The sequence below is a fragment of the Aulonocara sp. 'chitande type north' Nkhata Bay genome, linkage group LG8 (assembly GCF_057382095.1).
Source record: "Aulonocara sp. 'chitande type north' Nkhata Bay isolate Kocher_YH1m ecotype deep benthic linkage group LG8, A_spYH_male_GT1.1, whole genome shotgun sequence".
Classification (NCBI taxonomy): Eukaryota; Metazoa; Chordata; class Actinopteri; order Cichliformes; family Cichlidae; genus Aulonocara; species Aulonocara sp. 'chitande type north' Nkhata Bay.
In genome coordinates this window covers 23,229,608-23,255,397 of record NC_141351.1, presented here as the reverse complement: position 1 = coordinate 23,255,397, position 25,790 = coordinate 23,229,608, and the positions used below count along the sequence as shown (strand labels likewise).

General features: G+C 40.4%; 1 protein-coding gene across 1 annotated transcript; it reads left to right on the top strand.

The window, feature by feature from the left end:
• The first annotated feature begins 1,024 nt into the window (after nt 1-1,024).
• LOC147323806 (inhibitor of nuclear factor kappa-B kinase subunit alpha-like) lies at nt 1,025-25,790 on the top strand. Its single transcript, XM_086304400.1, has 22 exons — nt 1,025-1,365; nt 1,793-1,912; nt 2,071-2,165; nt 4,410-4,527; nt 5,303-5,372; nt 5,458-5,546; nt 6,183-6,272; nt 7,489-7,613; nt 7,847-7,954; nt 8,157-8,292; nt 10,054-10,248; nt 11,125-11,227; nt 11,338-11,461; nt 13,069-13,220; nt 13,312-13,373; nt 13,817-13,926; nt 17,346-17,395; nt 17,505-17,610; nt 18,405-18,552; nt 19,082-19,218; nt 20,919-21,018; nt 22,764-25,790. The coding sequence occupies exons 2-22, from the start codon at nt 1,808-1,810 to the stop codon at nt 22,827-22,829; spliced, it is 2,289 nt and encodes a 762-aa protein (XP_086160526.1). The 5' UTR covers nt 1,025-1,365; nt 1,793-1,807; the 3' UTR covers nt 22,830-25,790.

The window sequence follows — 25,790 nt, the reverse complement described above, 5'->3', positions numbered from 1 at the left end:
AAAAATTTGCTCCACCTTGACCAGCTGCAGTATTAAAAGACAGCGTACATGTTAATATATGAGTTTGAATGACCCATTAATATAATACAGCACTAAAACAGGTGATTCTTTTACACAATGAGTAGAGTTTATGTTGATGTACTTTTTATCTTAATTATGGTATTAGATCCATCGCTGGTGTGCACAAGGAGCTGATTATACTGTTATCAGCTAAAATGTACTGTTTTTTGCCTCTATTAACACATCTCCAGGGGAAAATGACTGAAAAATCTAGCCAGTTGCCATCTTTTATTAACAGTCTATGCAACCCCTCTTTTCACAGGGGTTTAAGTGTTATTAAAACCAGCTGGTCACAAAGTACACATTTGGGGCTCTTGGGGGAGTTTGCCATTTTGGTCCAAGTTCCACTCTAATGCACAAGATTCAAATTAATGTTTTAATTCTGCAGCTGAGGAATCTGAGTGTCCTCAGCTTACTCACAAAGCAGATTGGGTCTGGCCCAGTAACATACGCAAAAAACAAACAAAAAAATCCTCATATACACAAAAATAAAACAAAATAAAGAAAACCGTCCTTCATGTGTGGTCCAAAGAACGGCTGGTAGAATAAGACTGGTCACACAGCCACAGCTGGACCTGCCTGGGTTTATGTCAGGTTTTAGTTCTGGCACCAGGTGTAAGCCTCATAAAACAACTGTCTCACTTACAGCTGGAATATTTATTAAATCACAATGTTTCTGTCCATCCAACCTTCATTGGTTGTATATTCTTACCAGACACCTTTCTAGTGCTAAAAAACGTAACTCAGAGATTTTGGTCACAGATAATTTGAGATCAGACTAATGAACACCTTGCACATGTATCAGTAGTCAGCTAATATAACTGGAAGAATGACCAATATGGCAGTATTATTTTAAAAGTAATTTCACAAGCACTCCACTGTAGGCTTCCGCAAAATCTGCCAATCAGGAAAAAGTGGGCATTAATGGGGCGGGCTTTAAGAGCCAGGAGCTGTTCGGGGAGATGCTGGACAGGGGGAGCTGCATAGCAGACTCTGGGGCAGTATAAATATGTATTTTGTTTAACTATGAATCAACAAAACTCTATTGGACCCCAGAATAAAAACACACGACTTAAAATAAACACAATGCCGCTTTTACACAGTCTTGACAGTGTTTTGAACGCAGTGGGCGTTGTGTTTTTGAACGCACCCTCGTTTCATTTTCAAGAGACACAGCCGGGCTTTCTGGTGACGTTTATGTGGGGAAGTCCAGTGTCGCGGTGCTGCGTTGACCTGAAAACAAGACACACTCCAGTTACACCTTTCTACTGCACACGGCTCATGACACTTCCATAGAAACCACAGGTAAGTGTCAAAAAGCGCCGAGAAGCCTTCATATTCTAACGCAAGGAAGCTAATAACCGGCTCCGTCTATTTCCTAGTAGGGCTACCGTTGGCTGGCTGGCTGGCTATGCTGTTAGCTAGCTGCTTGTTTGTTGACAAATATGAAAAACAAATGTGTATCTTGTTGTCTGGTATATTGAGTTGGGTATGTCTTGTCTATGAGTAGGCAGCCCACTTGTGTCACACTACCACAAAACGTCAGTGGTAGCGTTTTTCCTGCTAAATCATCGAGCTGACATTAGCCTAGCAGCCATTCCAGTATGTAGCCCTGCCCCTGTGTTTGATAGGTTTATGTGATAATCCAAACAGCGCAGTCACTTAATAAACTGACAGGGTCTGCTGTGTTTCTGTCGCGTGACTCAAATATAATTCCCACACTCCGGTACAGGCTGCGTGAACAACAATGGAGAGACCTCCCTTCAGGCAGAACCAGAACTTGGGGGACTGGGAACTGAAAGAGAGGCTGGGCATGGGAGGCTTTGCCCATGTTTACCTCTATCAGCATATGGTGAGTGTCCAGCCAGGAGAGTTCCTAACCCTATACGTAACTTAGGAAAGGAGGATATGGGTGCTGGAAATTGAAATGGCCTGTTTTGAAGTAATCACCACCTGCTTTTCCTTGACTGTATTTGTATAATAATGTGATGTCTGCTGTCTGTTTTGCAGCAAACACACGAAAAACTGGCTATAAAAATGTGTCGCCTGGAGCTTACACCAAGGAATAGGGACAGATGGGGCAGAGAGATCCAGATCATGAAAAAGTTGGTATTTATTTTTTGTTATTTTCCTTCCTTAGTGGCTTTTATTTAAACGTGTCACATCTGTATGTAACACTTCTTAGTGTCATAAAGGTGACACAAAAGTGCCATTTGAATCAAGTTCAGCTTTCTTGTTACCTGGCTTGACAAAACCTGAAACCCCAGTCAGAGATAATGAAGATCGCAGTGATGATTTAGCCAGAATAAATTTCATTCCTCTTGACCAATGAAGCGATGGCTACTAAAGTCAGATGTTGTTAGATGAGTGTGGGATAAAGATCTAGAAAGAATACTAAAAATAAAGTGGCAAAATGCATCACTGGTTGTGCAAATAGGACAAGAGAGAAGTTAATATATATTACCCCAGTTGTGGATAAATGGCACTGCTCCCAAGAGGCAAGGGAAGTAAACCCTGGCAGAATATCTAGAATGGGGTTTTGGCCCTCCTGCATTCTGGTGTATCTCCAGTTGTTCTGACTATGTCCTACACTGGATCCAGGGTGGGCTCATCCGAGACAGTGAGGCGCTCACATCCTTACTTTAATCCAAGTCACTTGCAAATCATGACTACCAAGCCTGACCTGTGGAGTGTCTGCAAGAGCCTTTCTTTGCGCACATATTTCTAATGTGCACTTTAGGTCTTAGAAGGTTAAAAACACATTATTGCAAAATGAGGGTGTTCATAACAGTCACGGCTGTTGTGGAAATTATTTTATTTTGTGTCAACATTAAAGTAAAATAGAATAATCTGTGTTCTTGAATTGTAAAACAGATGTATGAGCAGATGTTTATAAAGCATAAAAATATATTTATGCATTATCTCCATCATCAAATAAATACATGCTATTTTTTTTCAGTGATGTCAATGAAATACAGCTCAGCAAGTTGCATACTAATACTCTAAAACTAATCTGTATCATACTCATCATATTGAAAATTGGAAAATCTGTGAAAATGTGGTGCTGTAAGCTGAGTTTTAAACCGAAACTCAAGGGTATATGTTCAGCTTATAACCATAGTGAGCATTGTTACCATGGTGATCTAACCAGGTAAAAAGAGAGCCAGCTTTGCGACAGTGAACGCGACACACCTTGCAAAGCTGGCTGGACAAATTTTTTGGCTTCCATATCAGGTTATGCTCAAAGTTTTGGTGTATAATTCACTTTAAGCACCACATTTTGTCTGATTCATGTAATTGCAGTACGCTCCAAGTGTGATACAGATTCTTTCCTGAGGATCACCTTTTGGATATGAAACCTGCTAAGCTGGTTTTCATTAACACTGCAGGATGAAGGTGTGCAGTATTTACAGCAGCTCAAGCTGTGCATCAAAGGAATTTAAATGTATTGTGTTGTTGATGTAGCCTGATCCTCATTTGCTTCCAAGTCTGTTTTACACTGAAGGAATTACAGCTAACAAAGCAAAGACAGGAAGATGTTAAAGGCAGGATTAGAGTAGAGTACATCAGAGGGACAGCTCAGGTTGAGCAGTTTGAAGACAAAGTTAGAGGCGAGGCTGAGATGGATTGGACATGTGCAGAGGAGGGATAGAGGATGTATTGGAAAAAAGGATGTTGAAGGTGGAGCTGCCAGGCAGGAGGAAAAGAGCAAGACCACAGAGAGATATGGATGTAATGAAGGAAGACGTGCAGACGGTTGGTGTGAGAGAAAAAGATGAGGGATAGTTTTAGATAGAGACAGATGATCTGCTGTGTCGATCCCTAATGGGAGCAGCCGAAAGAAGAAGAGTGCAGATTGAAAAATTAATAAGTCTGCTTTTAGGATATTTATTACCAAGAATATTAAATCATTTGAGATGTCCGCTTTGATCTGGCAACAAACAAAAGTGATTCAACCCTCATCTGACATCTCCATGGTGATAATGTGCTTATATTAGCCTAACTAATCTGTAGCTGGAGCAATCTGGAGCTGAAGGAAGTTTTACACAAGGAAATGGTGAATGACGTTAGACTTAACAAGCAGACAGCATGACACAATGTGTGAACAGATAAAATTAAGTTTGCACTAGAGCTTTCTTTCCTTGTTCCTTGTTGTGGGCCTTCTGAGAACTCTGGCTTTATACAGTGTGATCTTCTTCACAGTTATTGGTAGTTATTAATCAATTTGTGAAACCCACAGGCTTGCAGATGCAAGAATGAGTTGCACTGTTATGCAGACAGTGGATGACTGTGCAGAAGTCTGTCTGGATGTCTTTAAAAAGTAATGTGGTTCCATATCTCTCACTCAGGTTAAATCATATCAATATCGTGACAGCCCAGGAGGTCCCAGAGGAGGTGGAGCCCATAGCCTTAAATGATCTTCCACTGCTGGCCATGGAGTACTGCTCCAGAGGAGACCTGAGGAAGGTGAGGGGGGGGGGGGGGGGGGGGGGGGTCATTTAGATGGGATTGATATTATTTGGAGAGTTTAGAAATCAGAAAAAATATGCAGCAGACTTTGCCAGAGAGCTGTAATATTTTCTGTCCAATGATAGTTTTGTGGGGAGTCATGGGTGCACAGCGAACAAGCTTTTAGTAGGAAATTCAGCGTGCTTTCTGTGGCTCCAGTGTGACAAAATGTGAATAAATTCAGGCTAAAAGTAAGGATCAGAAGCCTTTATTGGTATGTGGATTTAAGTCACTGACCAGGGTCATATTTCACAAGCCCTGACCACAACTCAAAATATAATGAAAAAAAAAATGTTTAAAGATAACAAAGGCAACAGATTAATGAGAAACAGTGAGCAAGACCAGAGCCTGGCACCTATAAAAGAGGATGATAAACAGGTGTGTGAGGCAGGTAGTGTTTGGAGTGTGGTCCCGCTCCTGAATTTCACATAAAGTAAAATCAAAAGTGTGAAATATAGAGGCCACTGCACACAGTGACCAATATATAGAAGGTAATATATGGAGTGATAGTGTGAAGTTAGCTGATGTTATCTATATAGCACTTTTCAACAAGATTGTTTAAAGTGAGTTATATAAGACATACATTTCATTAAGTACACACACAAAGATAAATAGAATTTGAAAATAAGCACATCATATCAGACTTCTTAATTTCAGAACATTTCTCACCCTTTGGTCACATGTTCTAAAAAATACCGCAGCTCTGATAGGATTTCTTTTTCCTGATTTGCAGGTGCTGAGCAAACCTGAAAACTGCTGCGGTCTGAAAGAAAGTGAAGTGCTTTCATTACTTAATGATGTTGGTATGTGCATTGTTCGGCTTATTCATTCAGACATTTCTTCTTTTAACATGTCATTGGCTTTGATTAAGTCTGACTTCTGCTCCAGGATCCGGTATCCAGTATCTCCATGAAAACAAGATCATACACAGAGATCTTAAACCGGAAAACATTGTGCTACAAGACATCAACGGGAAGGTAAACCAGCTACTCTTCCCTTTTTTTGACTGCTCTGTTTGGCTACTTCTTCTTTCAGCTGCTCTCTTTAAGAGTCGCCACTGAAGATCTGCCTCCATATCATCTTTAGCATCTTCTCCTGTCACACCAACCCTCTACATGTCCTCCTTCACCACATCCATGAATCTTGTCTGACGTCCTCCTCTTTTCCTCCTGCCTGGCAGCTCCATCTTCAGGATCCTTTATCCAATATATCTACTATCCCTTGTCAGCCTTGCCTCTCAAACTCTGAGCTGTCCTCTGATGTACTTGTTTCTAATCCTGTCTATCCTGGTCGCTCTTAACATCTTCGCCTCGCCCTCCTGTCTTTTTGTCAGTGTCACAGTCTTGAGACATCACAGCAGGTCTCACTACCATCTTGTAAACAAACCCTCCCTGACACCCATCTCCACCCACTCCATTCTCTTCTTCACCTCTCTTGTGCACTGTGTGTTTTTCTTGGATGGTTGACCCCAGGTATTTAAACTCCTCTACCTTCACTATCTTTGCTCCTTGTATGTCCACATTAAGACCCGTCTCCCTCTCATTCACAGCCCGCTCTGTTTGACTGCTCATCTGAAATATACTCTTTTTTTAATTTATTTTTTTATTCTGCAGTTGGTTCACAAGATTATCGACTTGGGCTATGCTAAAGACCTGGACCAGGGGAGTCTGTGCACTTCATTCGTTGGCACACTTCAGTACCTGGTAAACACTTAAAGCAAACATTTATTTATCCTCAGATAGTGTATGTTATGTGCTATGTGTTATAGTAATTATAGATTTTAAATCCTTGACTTTACTTTCTACCTTTTTATAGAAATGACTGAACAGGGTCATTCTGAAAAATCAATCTGTGCCTCCCACCTCACCTCTTTATAGGCAGCTTGATTTCTGTAATAACATCAGTATATTGATCTCGAGACACTAGCTCTATAATTTTAGGCCCTTTGATTTGCTGAAAGAATTGTGAAAAACCTTTTTAGGACTAAAAGTTTTTTAATAAATTAAAAATGTGAACACCTGTATTGTTTTTTTTTTCAACTCATAGCCACGGGCTACATTCAGGAGTGTTAAATAATTGAATATGACTATATCAGAAAATTATCTTGACTTAGAACACATCATGGCTAGAAGACAAGCCTGTAGGTGAAAAAGCAGACCTGTCATATGATGTAACTTGTTGACCAACCACATGGTGATATAACCCTTAAAAAACTCATTTTTCTCCAGTGAACTATCAGAAAACATAACATACATCCAGGGTGGCAATGCTCGTCTCTTGTCTGTGTCATAAACATTGAATTGGTGCAGTTTTCTTACAGATATGATGGCATCTCATGATACTGATGCTCAAAGGTGGCTATGGAAAAAAAACCAAGATTGTAGCATTATAGATTGTGATACTTGGATCAGATGTTAACCTGATATAGTGGCAGTTTATTTATTTTATTTTTTATGTATATTTTTACATCTTGTTTCTTTCTCTGAAAAAGATGTCATGAAGGCTCAAAAAGTAAAAACTAATAAAAATGGTAACATTTCAACTCACCCCTACGTACAAAGTCAGCCTGTAACTCTGAAATAATATTGAGGGTGTAAATACAAAAGATAACACTTTGGATGGCTTCATTAAATACATAAAAATGACTGTATTAATATATATATTAAAAAAAATAGCCAATTTGCAGGTTCTGGGCTCCACTACAGTTTACCTGGATGAGTGGCTGACCCACGGCTGCTGCAGGGCCGTGGATTCACATTGAGATCATTTCTTGTGGGTCATTCCTTCCACCCTTTTCTACTTTCCTGTCGACTCTACTGTCACATAAAGGATGGAAATGCCAAATAAGTCTTTAAAAAAGATCACTTCGTGTTTTATGAAAACACGAAACACTGTTGTTGTTTTTTTTCCTCTCTCCAGGCTCCTGAGCTCTTTGAGAATAAACCGTACACTGTGACTGTGGACTATTGGAGCTTCGGAACAATGATCTTCGAGTGCAGTTGCGGTTTCCGTCCATTCCTACACAACCTGCAACCTGTGCAGTGGTAAGTTGATCCTAGTCTGTGTCACTAATGTATGCGCTACTGGAAATTAGATGAGTCAGATGTCTGAGTAGAGTATGCAGGAGCCCAGCTCTGTTCTCACGTCAGATTTTATTCTACATCACATGTTTGTGCTTTAATTCGACTGAGGTACATTGAGAACTGCATCTTCTAAGTACTTCTAGTACTTTGTATTGAAAGAATTTGGTATTGATCCTTTCTGATCTTGTCTTCAGGGCCAGCAAAGTGAGGAATAAAGGTCCAAAAGACATCATGGCAGTAGAAGAACTAAACGGAGAAGTCAAGTTCTCCACACATCTCCCCTACCCCAACAATCTCAGCAGGTCAGCTGCAATCATTTTTACTGAGACATTTCCTTATTTTATTGAGCTGTTTGTCTCCTGTGAGGACAAATTAGTTTCTTCATGGTGTTGTGCTATAGTAATTTAAATGGAACGCAAAATAGCCGAGAGCATGTGAACTGTGGTTGTTGTTAATTACCCTCCCTGAAGACCTGTTTTAAATGTTTTAACCGGTTTTGTACAGGACGCTGTTGGAGCCGATGGAGGCGCTGCTTCAGCTGATGTTAAAGTGGGATCCAGTGCACAGAGGAGGCCAAGTGAACCATGAAACCAAGAAACCCCTGTGCTTTGAACTCCTTGATCAGATACTGATTATGAAGGTGAGGCACTGGAAGAGCTGGCTCTTCAGTCAGTAATTTGCAATGACACGCAGTGCCCTAGAAAGTTTTAGTGTTTTATTTTTCTCATCTTAAAATTATAAAGACAAGAAATACTAAAGCTGCCACCGAAGCTTTCACTACTTTTAGGCATTTTACTGCTAATCTCACTGGACTGATTGTAGCGTTTGTATGTTTGGTGGGCCAATCTGAAAGAAAGAAGCTGTGCACCATCATTGTCACTCATACAGGAATTATTGTCATCTATTTTTCTTTTTAAGATTTATTATAAATCGAAATTCTTTTTATTGTTATGCTCTCTGTTTGCATTTGTTCCGCACGTCACATTCAACATGGGTCACCTGTACGTAACTTAACGGTCACCACCCACACGGCAGGTTTTTGCAGTTTACACAAACACAGGTAAAATCCAAAGTGACATTTAAAGGAGGCCTAAACATGCTAAGAGATACGCAGCGTTTTTTAAAAATCTGTCACATTTTTTTCTGTTTTGTTAGTATCAGAAATCATTTTAAAACTAAACAATATTGATTATTGATGATGTTTCAAATTCCAGAAAAACTTATTATAGATATAGAAGTACAAGTCATGTTCAAAGGTTATTTAGTCATTTGAATATGTTTTATAGGTCTTTACAGATTTGTGGCGATAAATGTTGATAGTAAAGCTTGCAAACTTGTGATGTACATATTTAGACCCATACTTGAGGACTCGGATCTTCTTGGGATTAACTCTATGCCAACCTTTTTTAAGGGAGTTTGGTCTGGAAACTTCTGTTGTCTTGTTAGAAATATTGAAATAGAAACCTTGATTGTTTGTTTGTTTTTTGTTTTTTAGCCAATGGGGAAATGTTTGTTTTTGTTTTTCTGTGCTCAGGATTACCCATATTTTTATATACCCATCCTTTACTTTCTCCCACTTAGTGTCTCAGTTCCTGTAATAGGGAAAAACTGACTTAGGAACAGTATTGATGAGGTGATGCAGAGTCTGTACATTGTCCTTCACAAACGTCATTATAAACTGTGCAGGTAGATAAACCAGACCAGAGGATTTCACTTGTTCTGGTTTCCTTCTCGCTACTCTACCGTAAATATGTGATTAGTGATGGGCTGCTTCTACGCAAAGGAGCTCCAGGCCTCATTCACAGTGACCACTGGGTTCTTGTTCAGTTTGGTTTTGCAACAAAATCTCGAATGTTTCAGTGCTGTGGAGATTTTATATTCTTCCCCATATCTGACACAATCCTGTAATCCCACCTCATTTAAAAGCATCTTCTCTGTGACATAACAGAGGCCAAAAGTCTCAGTGGAGTAATGCTGTCAAAACACAAGCACACACATGTATTGTACTGTTTGTGTAGCAATTCTCCAAATCCATGTTCTGGTTTCTTTTGTCTTCTTGTGGGAAAGTGGTGTAAGTGTGTTGGGATGAGTGAGGGTTGTTAATAAGAATTCCAGTATTTCCAGTTTATGCTACACATTAGAGCTTTCACCAAACATAACATTTAACAACTTGAAATCTTTATAAAAATGAACTGGCTGGCCTCGGCTGTCACAGCCCTCCCCATCTGCCAGTTTTTAGTAATAAATTAATTCCAGCTCTTTGGTGAGGCAGCAGTTAATCAATATTAAGAATAATTAGATTCTTGCAGCCCTCTGCTGGCCCATGTACCGCGATACATACTGCAGAAAATGATAGATCACGAAGTAGTTTAGTTTATACTGACGGGTTTTCTGTTTTCAGGTCGTCCACATCCTGAACATGACCACAGCGCAGGTCCACTCCTTCCAGCTAACTCCTGACGAGAGTCTCCACAGTCTGCAGAAGCGCATCGAAGCTGAGACCAAGATCGAGGTGGTGAACCAGGAACTGCTGCAGGAGACGGGAGTGTCACTGGACCCCAGGAAGCCCGCTGCACAGTGTGTCCTGGATGGAGTGGTGCGTTGATTTAACCACTGTTTAGATGAATGAAAGGATTTTAAATCTAAAATCACACGTGATGATGTACAATAACTTATTATTAAAATAATCATACATAACAGCTTTGAGTTTTTTGATGAATTAAAAAATCATCATCATCTTCATCTTGTTATCCAAGGAGCTAAAGTTGCAGCTTATTGGCGGTGTTCCTCACTGATTGTTATCCCTGGCCATGCTGTCTTTATATTTTGGGATACATCCATTGGCCTGATCCTGTCTCTCCTACATCGGGTGTCCGTGACAAAGGGCCGTGTTGTCCATCTGTTCACTTAATTTTATGTAGCTGTGTTTTATCTGTGCACCAACAGCAGTACCAGTGGTGGAGGGTCACTAAACTGAAAGTATTTCAGGCCTGTGACACCAGTGGCTTTACCAAAGTTTTTTTTTATTAAATAAATAAATAATCCATACGATCACAGCAACATGAATATATAAATATCACATGATGTAGTCTTGAATCACTGTGGGGTTTGCTAGGGTTTTGTTTACGTCACTATATGACACCTATAAGTGTCTGCTTCAGCACCTGTAAATCAGTTCGATCTGTCACAAATCACAGGGCTGAAAATCTTGATTGTTTGTTTTACCCATGCATGATTACGTTCTGTTACCTGCAAAAAAAAAAGAAGCAAAAAACAACCTGTGCTATGTTTTGGTTTGCTTATTGGAGCATATACAACATCAAGCAACGGTGTTTCGAAAAATCTACATCTATCAATAATCATGACTCATTTCCCTCTAACTGCATCTATTCTGAGAGACTTGAAGTCACTCTCTTGAGTTGTAAAAACACTACTTGAGATCTTTGTAATGGTTTTCTTTCCTCCTGTGTAGAGAGGGTGGGACAGCTACATTGTCTACCTGTTTGATAAGAGCATCACCAAGTACACCGGCCCCTTCAGTGCCAGACGTCTGCCTGAGAAAGTCAACACCATTGGTGAGTTCATATGAAGTGACTCCAGTTTCTGAAATGAAAAGGACTGTTACATGACAGTGTTGGCTCTCTTCTGCTCTGTATAAAAACTTTCATGGTTTTTATTTTCCCAGTGCAAGATGCCAAGACGCAGCTGCCTTTGGTGGTGATGAAGAAGGTGTGGGGTGAAGCTGTGAGCTACATCTGTGGCCTGAAAGACGACTACAGCAGACTTTTCCAGGGGCAGAGAGCTGCCATGTGAGTCCCATAACAATCGTGTGTGATGTGCTTTAGCCCAGATCATGGTTTACAATGTGAATCCATGACAGGATTCAGAAATAACATCAGCTTTATGCGTCTGTGCTATTTAAATATTAAACAGTGTAAGTTGAGCTTTTTCATTAAGAGTGTTTTATGTTACATCCTAGCAGCGTACAACCAGATGTTGTGGTTTTGGTGAAGAATAGTTATTGTCAAACACAGAAATAAAACGACCGATATTAGTTTCATATCAAATTAATAATATTAGTTTTTCTTTTCTGAGGAGGAAATAATACTCTGTGTTTGCTACGGATGAAAAGACACCATACTTCATCAGTATCAGTAGTGCATCAGTAGCTCTGTTTATATTAGACTTTAATTTTAGTTCATAATTTTAAACAATTATGTTCAGCACCAGCCAGAACAAAAAAGCAGAAGCAGAAGAACTGAAAGTGGTATAAGGGTACTGTGCGTGAACGTGTGAGTGGACCATTAATGGTTGCATCCAGATTCCTTTTACTCTTGCATAATCCACTTCTGTACGTGCTGTGTGAGGTATTGGTTGACTCTTGGTTCCTTGTTTCTCTCAATGTGGCTACTATGTTGGTTTTTCAGTGCACGTGAGCCTACTGCCGTTTGGGCCACATGTTGCTCCCGTCTGTCGGTGGTTGCCCTCAAAGGATGGGCCGTACGGTCAAAATTATGGTTTTTATGTGGTGTTTTTTTATTATTATTTAAATTGAGTTCCAAGAAATCTCCTTTAAAAAGATATTTTTGTGGACTAAGTTATGAAGTAATCCTAATTACTAATCAAGATTAACCAAAATAAAATAGATTATGATTTCTGCTCTTATCCAGCAGCACACTTACACAGGCTTTAGATACCTGCATTATTTTCTGAGTGTGGACAAAGTGTAGAAATGGAGCAGGAAAGAAATTAACTTCCTGGTGACTCATGTGTACAAAAAGCCAACTGTTATTAGGCTGACATCATTGTTTTGAAATGTGACACACCAACATTTATGAAAGAAAGTGATAAGGCGCTGGGCACAGAGTCTCAGCACGGTGGCTCACTTAAAACGGGTTCAAAACTGAAACCGGTTCTCAATTCTGTTTATGCTATTTAAATCATTTCTCTTTGTTACACTCACGACTTCTGCTTAGTAGCTAGGAATCCCAGCATCTCCTTATTTATCTGCAAGTTTTTGTAAACAAAAAAAAAACATTTAATAGTTTTAGTAATTGCATTTGTTGGTCCAGGTTTTATTATTTTTACCTCGAAGCCTTAAAGTTGAGCCCTGAAGAAACCCATCTAAACATTTTCTGTAAATTTTATTCCAACATTTAACTGTTGGTTGAATATTTAGAGCAATGATTTAGTTGTCAGCTGAATATAGTTGTAGTGTCGTACACACCCTTCAGCTCTGCTTATTTTCCAGTGTAATTCTTCCCGAGTCCTAGTTTGAATTCAACTTTCTGTTGTGTTGCTCCTCACACTCTGGTGCTTGTGACTGTTGCTCCTCTGGAAGCTTTAGCTGTGGCTGGACTGTCAGCCTGTCTTCTTCAGTCCTCCGCCTTTTACCATCTCCTCCTTCCCCCTCAAGGTTGAGCCTCCTCCGCTACAACACCAACCTGACCAGGTGTAAAAACAGCATGTTCGGCTTCTCGCAGCAGCTCAAAGCTAAGCTGGATTTCTTCAAGAGTAGCATCCAATATGACTTGGAAAAATACAGCGATCAGATGCATTATGGCATATGTGAGTGTTTGCTGGCAGCTGTTTGCTCTTTGTTTCAGTAAACATGTTGTAGGGTGCTTGGTGAGCTCACATTTGTCTGATTTGTCCAAAGCCTCAGAAAAGATGCTGAAAGCCTGGCAGGAGAACGAAGAAAGAGCTGCAGCTTTTGCTCAGGTAACTCATCTCTTAAAAATAAGATACAGACTGGTAGTTGCTAACCAGCTAGTCCAGGCTCTTTCATGTTTTTTGTTTTTTCCTACTGGTTTACTGCAGTAGGTTTACCAGGTTGCTCTCATTTTGGACTGCAGCTGGTGAGAGTAGTTCTTCTGGTTCCAAAGTCACTTCTTAGGTGATCCCCTGACCTACAGTGAGGGCTGCAGACCAGAACAAGGACTACCTTCACCTACTGCAGTCCAAGATGGTGGAGTTGATGTTCATCTGCAGGATCACAGTCACTGAGGAGGCTCAGTTCGAAGCACTTTGCTAATGAAAACATTTGCCTGGATAAATGTATTAAATTCAGTTTAATAAAGAACACGTGTAGGAATCACTGTGATGTTTACCAGTGCAAAGGCTTCCGAAAGCAGCCTTTGGTTGATCCGTTGTCTGTCCTGCAGGTGGCAGAGGTGAGCCATTTGGATGATGAGATCATGGCTCTGCACTCTGAGATAGTAGAACTACAGAGGAGCCCATATGCCCGACGCCAAGGGGACAAGATGGAGCAGCTGTGAGTATTAAAAGGGTTTAACCTGAGATGATTTAATCTGTGGACATTTATCAAGAGCCATCTAAATCCCACATTTCACCTAATTTAAAAGACATAAGTAACAGTCACTTGTTGGCCTTTGATTCTTTTTGGTTGGTGTGCATAATGGTGTCTACAGATGATTTTGACACTTTTTGGTTGTCCCCGCTTCACCTGAGGAAATGACCGGACGGTGCCAAAAACAATCCTACATCATGAATACATTTATATGCACACTAAATATTTCAAATATGACACACACTTTGACTGTATACTGATGTACTTTGAATGTTTGCAACATGCTTTGGACTTGTGTACAGAGCACATGGAAATGCATCTAAATTTGACTCCCGGCTTCTTGCCTGTTTACAGTCCACTCAGTCACCAGTTTGTAAGGATGGTTGTGTGGTGTGCATAAATGTCATGATGGAGAATTTTTCCAGAAGGTTTCCAGCTCTGTTTGGACGAACAAACAGATGTATAACATTGAGGGAAGAAAAAACCTTCCTTCATGACTAAGAGGTCGAGATCGCAACAAATAAATGTGGGACAAAGAGGACAATTGTGTGAAAGAATATGGGACACATTACTAATGCTGAAAGGCATTTAACACGTGAAGGACAAATATGTTTTATTTCAGTGCGATGCTCCCAATTGCCTTACCACAGTGATCATAAAGGAAACTGACATCTATATTTAATTATACAGAAATCTTCATATTTTTATGTGTTCTCCTTTTTTTCCCCAGTAACTTTTTTAACGTGTTTACTCCGATTTTTTTGTCTCTAAAAATCCTCTATCAACATGCACGTTTGTTTCTGAGCTGTGCGCTTATAACTGACGAAATAACTGGGGAAAAACAAAAGCCCTGCATACGTTCATTACCTTTATCTAGTTAGTGGAAGTTTCCCGGTCTTTGTCATTGCGGCAACTTTTATTCGTTTTATTTCGTTTTAGGAAGTTTTAGTCATTCCACAAAAGTTTGTGTAAAGCTTGTGACTTTATACTAGCTTGGAATTTCCTCATAGGCAGCAAAAGACGGTGACGTGTTAATCTAAACGAACCCCATGATGACAGTATTTCCTAACAGCAATGTATTAAAAGTCAGACTATTTACAAGCAAATTTTTACGTCTGCGTTAAATCTGTACTGTAGGTATATTGTAACCACAACCTGTTCTGATGTCCTGTGCTATAACTTACACTGTAACCTTACATCCACCTTCGTAGAGATGTAACCACATGTTGCATCTCTAAAGAGAGAAAATGCACATCTACATGCAGAAATGACAAAGGATCACTTTACAAAGACTCTGTAGCGATTCAAAGCAGTATAAATTAAAGTTTTGACTTTAGATCACTGTGTAAGTTCTCAGTCATCACCATGGTAATTTAAGGACTTCTTTTATTTCTCCTTTAAATAAATCCAGTCGCTTTTCTTTCCAAGCTCCTTAGACTTCAGAGTTTTAGAGCCAGTCATGATGTGAGACTTTATCTCAGTAAAAAAAGCTGTGCTGACTCATATAAAGGGGGCACGTGAGCTCCACGGTCTACACCCAAGTCCAGTAAAAGAAAACACTAATAAACTTGGACTGTGGAGAAAAAGCATGCAGGCACAGGGAAAATGTGTAAACAGCACTTAAAAAGGCAAGAAGGTGAAGAATGAGAAGCTGACCAGGAAGTTTGAGTCACGAACCTTCTTGCTGTGAGGCAACTTTAGACCACTAACCACGCCACCATGAGCTTGGCAGATTTTTGTCAGTGAAAAAGTTCATTTACTTTGAGATCTTGAGAACACGCGCAGAGAAAAGGTACAGCAAACAGTTCGATGTTGACTGACCATCAGCTGGCGGACGTTTCTCTACGGTTGGAAAAATGCCTCCAAAATAAAAGCTTTGCTGATGCGAAGACACTAAGCTTGTCACATCAAAATTTATAAAGATGAGGTCGGGAGCAGAGAGGCAGTGTTTAAAATTGGCTTAAAATCTTTTATTTATACTAAAAATAAACAAATTAATTAATTAAAACAGGTTAACCCGGAGATAACATCATCATTTCAACCATGTTCAGCCAAACATAAAGTGAAGTTTATGCAGGACTACAAAGTCTGTAGCAACGTTAATGAGAATACATGTCAGGTGATGTAAATGGAGGCAAATCCCCATCCACAGCTCAAATATCCAACTTCAGTGAAAAATCCACTTCATGCTGTGTCATCAAAGCCTGCCACCTCAGAATCTCTCACAGAGTGGACTCTCCTGACTCAGTGGGAATAAGCATGAAGTCCTAGGATTTCATTTATTTTCCTCCAAGCCCTCTCATTGTCTTTTCCTTCTGTACATGAGTGTAATCGTGTCTGTAGATTCTCCAGACGCCATTGCTGATCATAAACGAAGGCCAAGCTTGTTGGCTCCATTTGTGGACAGAGCTGTGTTATTCGAATTTTTTTTATAAGATAGTAGCAGGGAAAAGGAAAAAGGAGATTGCTTTGGAGAAAAGTGAGTGAAATTATTGCATTTTGTGGTAACTGCTGAAAATATGTGACTGTAACTTGATTCCAGCCGTTGGTTGTACTCCTCCTTGTTCTCCTGTCGACTGTGGGAAGGAAATATTTGTGTGTTTTGAACACATTTGGTCTGAACGCACGTTAGGAAGTACCAGATGCAGTAACGAGCCCCAGCTGAACTCTAACTGGGGTCATTGCAGTTATGTGCAGCTGTGCACAGTGAAAGCTTAAAGTGCCCCTTCTTTAAAAAATGTGTTTTCACCAGGTTAGCCTTGGCTCTGTGGGAAAGTTTCTGATCCTGGTGTTGACTGTTGACAGTAGAGACATAATGATGGGCTCGGTGCTCTTCCTCTTTTTAGTAACATAGGGTCTAAAGACCCGGTTCACCACAGCCTCGCTGTCCTCCTTCAGTAAATGATACAGCAGAAACCCCCATGTAGGCCAGACCTCAACATATCACCAAGTTAATAAAGAAACATAATCGCAGTGAAGATAAGGGATGTGGCTGAAGTTTCATACAGCTTAATGAAGTGCTGAAGTGCTGGTGTAACCTCACCTGGATGTATGCATCTTGCTTCACTCCACAGGGAAAAGACTTTGCTCTACATTTTAGTCGATCAAACTAGTTTGCTGTTGGGTAAAAGTTTACTACTTTTTCTTTTGTAAATCCTGTGAATTGCTGTCACGTCATGCACTGGATTGAAAGCGTGCCACTTTAAATTAAAAACCGTCCTTGGTGCTGCTGTGAAAGTTCTGACCAGTGCCTGTCTTCAACACATATGGAGAGGATACCAGTGGTGTTTTTAAACATGCAACTTCAGAGAGTAATCTGATCATGAGCTTAGCTTCAGAATTCAAAGAAGAACATTTTAATGTGATAAAATAATTTTTTGCAGGGAAGAAAAGGCAATCGAACTTTACAAGCAACTGAAGATGAAATGCAAAGGTAAGAAACGTTGAATGGATCATTTAAAACTCTGAAATCAGAAGAGAAATTAATCCATTCTTTAAACTGAGGTGTTGTTTAAACTCCCCCCCCCACCCCCTTTGGTTAGTACCTGACTCTGATGTGAGCTGCGACAGCTCTGAGATGGTGAAGGCCATCATCCAGACAGTCCAGAACCAAGACAAAGTCCTCAAAGATCTGTTCACACACCTCAGGTGAGGGTCCACCCATGCTTGACAGTTTGATTTCACCCTGAGCTTTACACCTCTGATTACTGTTAATTATCTGTGGTCTCATACACTTTTATTTGTTCTTAAGTGCCACGGTACTAGTAATGCATATTTGTAGTACTTTTTTTATTTTTTATTTTATTTTTTTAACCTATCTCGAGGAACTTATATGTTCTCTCAGGGCAGGTTAATGCTGAATCCACAGGTTCAGATGTTTTCCTACTCATCTCCATCCACATGAAAATGCAAATAACAGTATCAAGTGCCGCCAAAGCAAAAGGTGACACTATAACCCCAATTCATAGATTCATGTTGACCAGTCAAAAGCCTGCAAACAACAACACAGTGCACACCCTTGATATTGCAAGAAAAGTCTTCATGTTCCTCGCCCACAAGTAAGCACAGAAATAGAGATTATAGAAATCTTGACCCTGGAAGGAGTTTATCTAAAGTTCAGTGACATGAAATAATGTTTATGTGTAGATGAAAATCCCGTGTATGTGAGGACAGGGCCTAGATTAACCCACTGATTTATAAAGAAGTGACGGCTCTTAAACACATAAAACGTCTGCTGGTATTAAGGAAAGTTTAAGCTGCAGACTTTACCCCCTGAATTTTCAGTTACTCCCTCCCTGCTGAGGAGGAAACTTTTGGAGCATAAATTACTCCAGAACTTGAATCCATCCCCGGTGTGAGGTCTACACTGAGTCTGTCTAAAGAGTCACAGTGACGGTGGAAAACATCATTTATGTTTTCCCTGATTTGTCTCACCCCAACAGTAAAATCCTGATCAGCAAACAGAAGATCATTGACTTGTTTCCCCGGATTGACAAAACTCTGGAGAACATCAAGGACGCTGACAACACCGTGATGCAGATGCAGATCAAGAGACAGAGGGAGTTCTGGCACTTACTTAAGATCGCCTGCGTGAGTAAATCTACATCAGTCGTTAGCAGCCCGGTCTACTTTTTCCAAGTTTGTGACTTCATTTGTCTTTGAAATGTAGTGTGGGGCATGATGCAAAGAAGTGGGGGAAGTTGTGTAACTGCTGGATAAAACTATTTATGTACAACTAAGAATAAAATGTCATCAGCTTTTCTCTGATTCTACAGAATATCAGAAGTTTTGTCTGATCAGCATCCAGCTCAGATAAATTTAGTGTACTGGTGTATAAGAAAAGAAAAAAGGAAGTCCTCTAATTGCTGGAGCTGGATCCTGGTAATATCCTGGAATAGGTTAAGTTCACTTATTCATTTTCTGATTCCCTTTTCTGCAGTTGTCAGACCCAGTGGTGGTGAGCTTTGTTGTACTTTCTGTGATCTCCTCAGACTCAGCTGCTATAAAGTACCAAACACAGAGTGAGCGGTAGGGTGTGCCGCCTGCATTCCTGCTGTAGGAGAGGGGAGGCGTGTTTTTTACTGCTGCCTGTAACGGTGTGTTTCTGTCTCTCCTTCAGGCTCAGAACTCGTCACGGAGCTCGATAGCAGCCAGTCCCGAGTCGTCCAACCTGCTGCAGGTTTCTCAGTGGTCCCAGTCGGCACAGCCCGTCAGCTCCCCGCACCCCCTGACCTCCCTACCAGGGCCAAATGACAGGTAACGTCCACTCAGCCGTGTTGGGACTGGGGTCAGCTCTACAAGTGAGATGTTCACACTCCTTTAACATAGAATTCAGCAGAAGCACCTTCAGCATTGATAACAGCTGGTAGTTTATTTCACTTGGTGCCAAATTACTAAGGAAGTGTCGACACGGTGAGGTACCTGTTTGTGAATGTGGATGTGTATATGTGAATAAAAACAGCTTAGTAATTTCCTGTTCATATACAGGAAATCTCACATAAAACAAAAGACTTCACAGACATCTTCCTCTCTCGACAAATGGTCATGATTTGACTCACTCAGCCAAATTGTTGAGTGGTCTGACGGGCTGATTGTTGAGCCACAGCTGGACTCGGTCGGTCTCAAACTGAGAAGAGAACGATACAAACAGCTTTGTTCCAGTAGCTATTAATCATATCTTTCATTTCCTACATGATGTTGATATGTTTTCCTCATTATGTCTCATATTGTTGTCTGATTTTTTTATTTTTTATTTTTTTAACTGCATTTGAGGATGGATGACTCGCTGAGTGCAGGTCATATCTGCCCATGGGTACAGCTAAAGTAACCTGAAGCTAACCAGCTGTGGTGCTGGAGCTTGAATCAATGCAGTCGATCAGATCGCCATGTCCAAAGTGAACGTGTGAATCCTTCCTAACTGGTGCATCAACTCCCTGTTGATGTTCCAGAGAGACTGAAGCTTTATTCAGTCTCTCTTACCAGTTGCTGGCTGGTTGGGGGTCATGGTTGTTTCAGGTCTTTAAGCCCTATGAACTGTTTATTAATGGATCGTTTTGGCACTTATTTGGCACACCAGGTCATTTTGAAGCGTTGGAAAAGGTTGTGACTAGCTGTGCAATGCAACAGAAGATTCCCAGGAGTTAAGACGCCACAGGCAATCTTTGTTCCTGTCATATGTCTGTCACAGTTCCAGGAATGACTCGTGTGTCATGAAATCCCTCCATCCTTCTTTTTCCTTCTGCTTTTAAAGTTTGGGCTTGTTGGCAGCTGACTAAGCATGTATTCCTGCCAGAGGTTCTTTTCCCCAGCAACATTTTCCAATTCCACCTGGGGCGATCCTGAGTTATTCCTAGGTCTACCTTTATTAGAGGTCTGAGGTCTCCACCCAGCTGGCTTTTCCCAGATAATCTTCAAAGAAAGATGAAGAATGATTCAAATGACCCACATGACTCAAAAAACAGAGCTGCAGCACCTGCCAGACCTGGGAGGAGAGCTCACCAGCAGGGAGCTGTACAAGCTGGACTGCAGGCAAAAGCTGGACTTAGTTTTTGGGACCTGGAATATGCACAATAATTGAGTCATAATAGTTTTGTTTTTATGAAGCATTAAAAAAGACGCATGCCTGAGGAAGATCCTGTGCATTGGAGCATTGCATTTGGAAAAGTGTTTTCAGAATGCTCGTAGTTGGTACATTATCTTTTTCATTTTTCTAAATATTATTTCAGCCTGTTCTCTTCATTACATTTCCAGCCTGTGTTAGCTAAACTGTTAGTATAATAATAACTGTGCACATGACTGAAGCATGAACATACTGCCATATATATAGTTTGTAGGCCAGTGCTTTGTGTTTTGCCCTTGGGCGTTCTTCTTTCTGTTGCAAGATAGTAAACACATTGTGCATATGAAGGAGGCGTCATGTGACTGAATTGTGTCTGAATTGTGTGCGTTTCCTTCAGTGATGCTGCCCCACGACTCCTGCAGGAGAACCAGAAGTACCTCAGTCAGCTGACCAGCCTGATGCAGGAAGCTGCTGACGAACAGGCCAACAGCATAGTGGTGAGTTTGCTGCTTTTTATCTGCTGCTTTTAAGGTTTGTTTGTTATTGGAGAGGGCTGCATTTAAATCAGCCATAAAGTCTTAATTTATTTTTATTTTCCCTTTGGGAAACTAGACGCACTAGGCGTCTCCTATCTGCATCTGTGAAGGACCTGAGGCCTGTCAGCATGTCTTTAATCTAATTTAGGAGAACAGGACAGGACCTCGCTGTTCTTTTTTTCATTTTTTTTATTTTTATTTATTTATTTTTTTTAGTCTTGTCATGAAGGAAGGAACTTTTTGTTTCTTTTAAGCTTGCAGATGTGATAAGAAAACAGAATCACACAGAGTTTTCAGTTTCCTGTATATTATATAGTAATATTTATTAGCGTGATAAATATATATTATACATTTTGAATTATATTTTTATCAGTTATTAAAGATGATGACAAGCTAACACTTTATAATAACCAACATTTAAAAACAAATCATAGTTAAATTGATAGTTATTTAAATGGTAGGGATGCTATTAATCATATTTATTCATGTCTTCATGTTTTAGTTATATATTGAGTTATCCTAGCTGATAATCAATTATTTGAGGCTGTTCTCATTACCAAGTACTGCTGTTCATTCGAAGCCATAATGCTTGATTTATACTCATAAATCTGACATTTGACTCCAAAATTTGATCAATACTTTAATAACGTCTTTCAGTAAAAGTCACTTTTGTTCCAAGCTCATCACAAACAGCTCAGTTTGAGCACAACATGATGCACTTCACCAGGTGTTCTTCCGTTCTTCACTGGTCTTCACGTCACACCAGGAGCATTTTGGAAGCAGGGGTCTTTTATTTTGAAATTCTCTCTGTAGTTTCTGTATGCATCTTGAGATCTGAGGTTATTTTCCAGAGATGCAGTACAGAACGCTGCTTCTGAAACGCACCGCAGTGCACCAGGTGGAAGCCGGTCATGGTCATGAATGCGTGCAGTGAGCCGTGCATTTCACGGGGTCACTCTAAACAGCACTCTCAACACAGTACTGCAAGTTATGCTTCAGGTTTCCTTTAGCGTCAGTTCCATGAAACACATGTAGCGTTTATAGTCCGACTGGTCTCACGCCTAACCGTGAGAATGCACGGGGCGCCGCTGGGTCGCATTTCAGCTCTGACGCAGGCGCTGAAGCTTATCCCGCCAACTCGCATTAATGCCGGCAATTCTAACTAATGTGCTGCCGCGTGTTTCAGAAACACTCCAGTGGCAGCTTCTCAACAGAAGTTGTTTGAAGTTCAATAGAGCAGGTCACACAGAGAAAAGCTTTTCAAAATAAAAGACCTCACTCTAAAATGCTCCAGGTGTGATCTGAAGCCTTGCAACAATTGGGACAGAGCACACCCAACATGGTGCATCTCTCTTTAAAGTTGCCACTTCCAACTTATGTTAGCAGTGATTTTTTTTTTAACCATTTTTAGTAAAGTTTTATCAAAGACTGTAGATGATTGTTGTAAAGTCAAAATGTTAGACCATTAATTGTTAACAAATATTAGGTTTTTAATTATAATAATATTTAACTGTAAACTAAGGTGTCATATTATCTTTTATTAATGATGATTGTTGTGAAGCGTTATCAAAACTCTGTAAAACGAGACTGTTTGCAACTAACATCCAAAACTTATTAAAAACTCAGAAATTAAGATATATTTGCACTTCAGCACGTTACATATTCTCGGTTGTCTTTTACTAACGCCTCCATTTCCATCTTTCAAGGACCAAGACTGGAGCTGGACGAAATACGAAACTTTAACAACAAAACTAAAAAAGCAAAATTCGTAAAGTCCACCTTCCACCCCCCGCCTGAGTAACACTAAGGACTGTGAGCTGATAACGCGGCTGAGCGGCGTCTAACAGTACAGTAGTACAGTTTGTACATGGACTCGGGATTTTCTCGTGAAAACGACTTTCCTGCTCATCTTTAAAGAAAAAAAAAAAAAAGCTGAGTTCACGCATGCTCAGCGGCGTCCGTCTCCTCCCATCGTCTCACATGGTGGAAGGTTTGATTATTGAGCTTGTTTTTTATGACAAAACAATGAAGCTGTCTCTCTCTCTCTTCTTTTCTTTATGCTGCACAATATTCATCACACTTACTATCACTGCAAAAATGGAGCAAACTATAGCACCACATTTGAGGGCTTGACGTGGATCAGTCAGGTGGGAGAGCGTTCGACAGGAACGTGGGAACTTGTTTGACCCCGTGGCATGAACGGGAAACGCAGGAAGGTGTCGGGGGTCGCTGGAAGGCGGGTGTGGGGAGGAAATAAGAATCAAGCAAAGAGCACTTTGATACTCCCATGTGTCCTCTCTGTGAAGAGGTGAAACGTTCCCAGCTGCCAAAAATGTTGCAGAATTTAAAGCGAGCAGAAACTGTCAGCGTCGGTTTGATTGATTTACTAGAAACGTTTGAGGGCGCGTGTTGAATTCTCTGTATGTACGTTTTTAAAAAACAAGTGTTACAGGCAGAAATCCCATGGCTGGCCATTATGTTAATACGATGTGTATATTGTATGTGTGTCTTTTTAACCGTCATGGATGTAAGGCGGGGTTTTCTCGTCTCGTTCGGGTGCAAATAATGTACGCTAAATTCATAGTCGTGCAGAGCTGAAACGATCAGTCCGTAGTTTCCACAGAAATCTGAGTAATCCTGTAATCAATTCTGCATCAAGACGAGCAGGTGGTGGGGCTCGTGTTCAGACTGTGCCGTAAAACCACTGCAGAAGAAGAGGACGGGGTTAGGAGACCAGAGGGCTGCAGGGCGGAGGCAGATTTAATGGGACGGTGAAGGATGGCGAGGCTTGCTTTGTGCTGCACGCATGAGCTGCTCCAGAGGAAGTTCTTTTCAGATTTTCAGATTAAAATGTAAATCTAAAAGTGCACGTTTCCAAAGAGCAATTTATATCGACGAGGTTACCTGCCGAGCTGCATGTCAGTAAAGTTCGCACAGGAACCTTTGCACATTTAGTCACCGTTACAGAAAATAAATTGCATATTCATGATGATTAAGAATAAATAGCACGATTTACACTTGGCCGACCTCCCACTTTAAGATGATCTGGGCCGTCTTCAGCACAGCGGCCGTGTTTGCATCTCTGAGTGAAATTGCCGTTATTCCTCCAAATCAGTGAACACGTTTAATTTTCTGCAAAAGCCTCGTGATGCCCGTCTGTCTGGGAGTTTAGGTTTTCTCGAGTCCAGTGAAAGCTCGGTTAACAAAAACATGAAAAATCTTTTTCACTGCAGATCTGATATCTTTGTCTCCCTGTCAAGGCTGAAAACAAATATTTTGTGCACATCATGATTTATTGGGTAATTCTGCTCATCTTATTATGGATTTGAAAGATCTGAAAGTCTAAAACCTTGTTGGTGTATTTTTGACAGATTAAAGTCAAATTATTTATTCAAAAGAAAATAAATCAAGTGTTTCTGATCTCTCTGAGATGATAATTTATCTTTTTCTTTATCAAATACGGCCAAAAAGAAAACCATCTCAAATGTCAGTGCCGTTTTTGAACAGTTTTATATTCAGACTTTTTATTAAGAGAGATTTTTAAGGATTCTCAACTTTTTCTGAAATCAGAGAGAAATGAGTGATAGTCAGTGATAACAAATGTGCCATCCACCAGAGTCTGTCATTCAAAAAATGAGGAAATGTAAAACAAATGAGTAATCTTACCCTCTTATCCGGCTCAGGCTTGCAGGGGTGAGTGTGGAAATCATTTCCTCTATTTTTAAATAATTGCATGTGTAAAGCTCAAGCCTTCACTGAGTCACATCGCACACCTCAACACGTTTATCAGGTAAAGAAAACAGGATCCAGGTTCAATTTTATTTCATTAGCCGTCGGCTCAGTGGGATAGTCTGATGCTCTGCGTCCCACCAGTTGGACCCACTCCACAGTTTGAGAACCAAAAGGTAAAACTGGTGTAAACAGAACCAGAGCTGCTCTTACTTTCATTCGTTCCTGTAGGAGGTCACGACTGAAGTTACTGACAGTGAGAAAGTTACATTTGGAGCCTTTCAGTGATAACAAATAATGTCATCTGCCAGAGTCTGTCATTCAGGAAATGAGGAAATAAAAACAAATCGGATGCATTTAGTTTGTTTGGATTGTCTGCGAGTCTCAGCTCGAGTTTTCCCCTCATAACAATCAATCTGTCAAAAATTAGGGGTTTTTGTCCTTATTTTTTAAAAGTCCAGAATTGATTCATCCATGAGTAAAGCAGTGATTATTATAATGTTACACGGTATATTGATGGTGCTGAAGAAACGCTTCCTGTTTCTCCGCTTTCTCAGATCTGAGTAACAGGAAGCCGAGAACGTCTCGGGCTAATTTGCTTGAAAAACAAATAAAGACTAGCCGGCTAATCGTTTCAGCTCTCACCATAAACACGAGTCGTTTCTCTCTGACATCCCATAATGACAGGAATGCAACAACGTTGGTGCAACGCGGTCGGGCTTCCTCTAATCGGAGCGATCGAACCCGTGAGCGATGGGTTGAATGTGCTGTACGTCGTGTTTCTTTGGGCCAGAGAGAGAAATGAACTTTCTTGTATTTATGAAGTTCAAGTGCAATGGCTAAAATAATATTTTCTTTTTGTTTTGTATTTAAATAACTCCGTTTGTTTCTTTCCATTTGAGTTTTGTTTCCGTCTGCTGGTTTAAGTATGTTCACTTTTTAGAAATGTAATTGTATGAAGATCAAATGTTTACCTGGAAATAAAATAAATCACTTTGGCACGA

Excerpts from the sequence above, each read along its gene's own strand:
- LOC147323806 (XM_086304400.1), top strand. The coding sequence starts at position 1,808 with ATGGAGAGACCTCCCTTCAGGCAGAACCAGAACTTGGGGGACTGGGAA. Across the intron at positions 4,528-5,302 it reads CCAGAGGAGACCTGAGGAAG|GTGCTGAGCAAACCTGAAAA; the intron begins GTGAGGGGGGGG and ends CCTGATTTGCAG. Across the intron at positions 11,228-11,337 it reads TGAGAAAGTCAACACCATTG|TGCAAGATGCCAAGACGCAG; the intron begins GTGAGTTCATAT and ends TTATTTTCCCAG.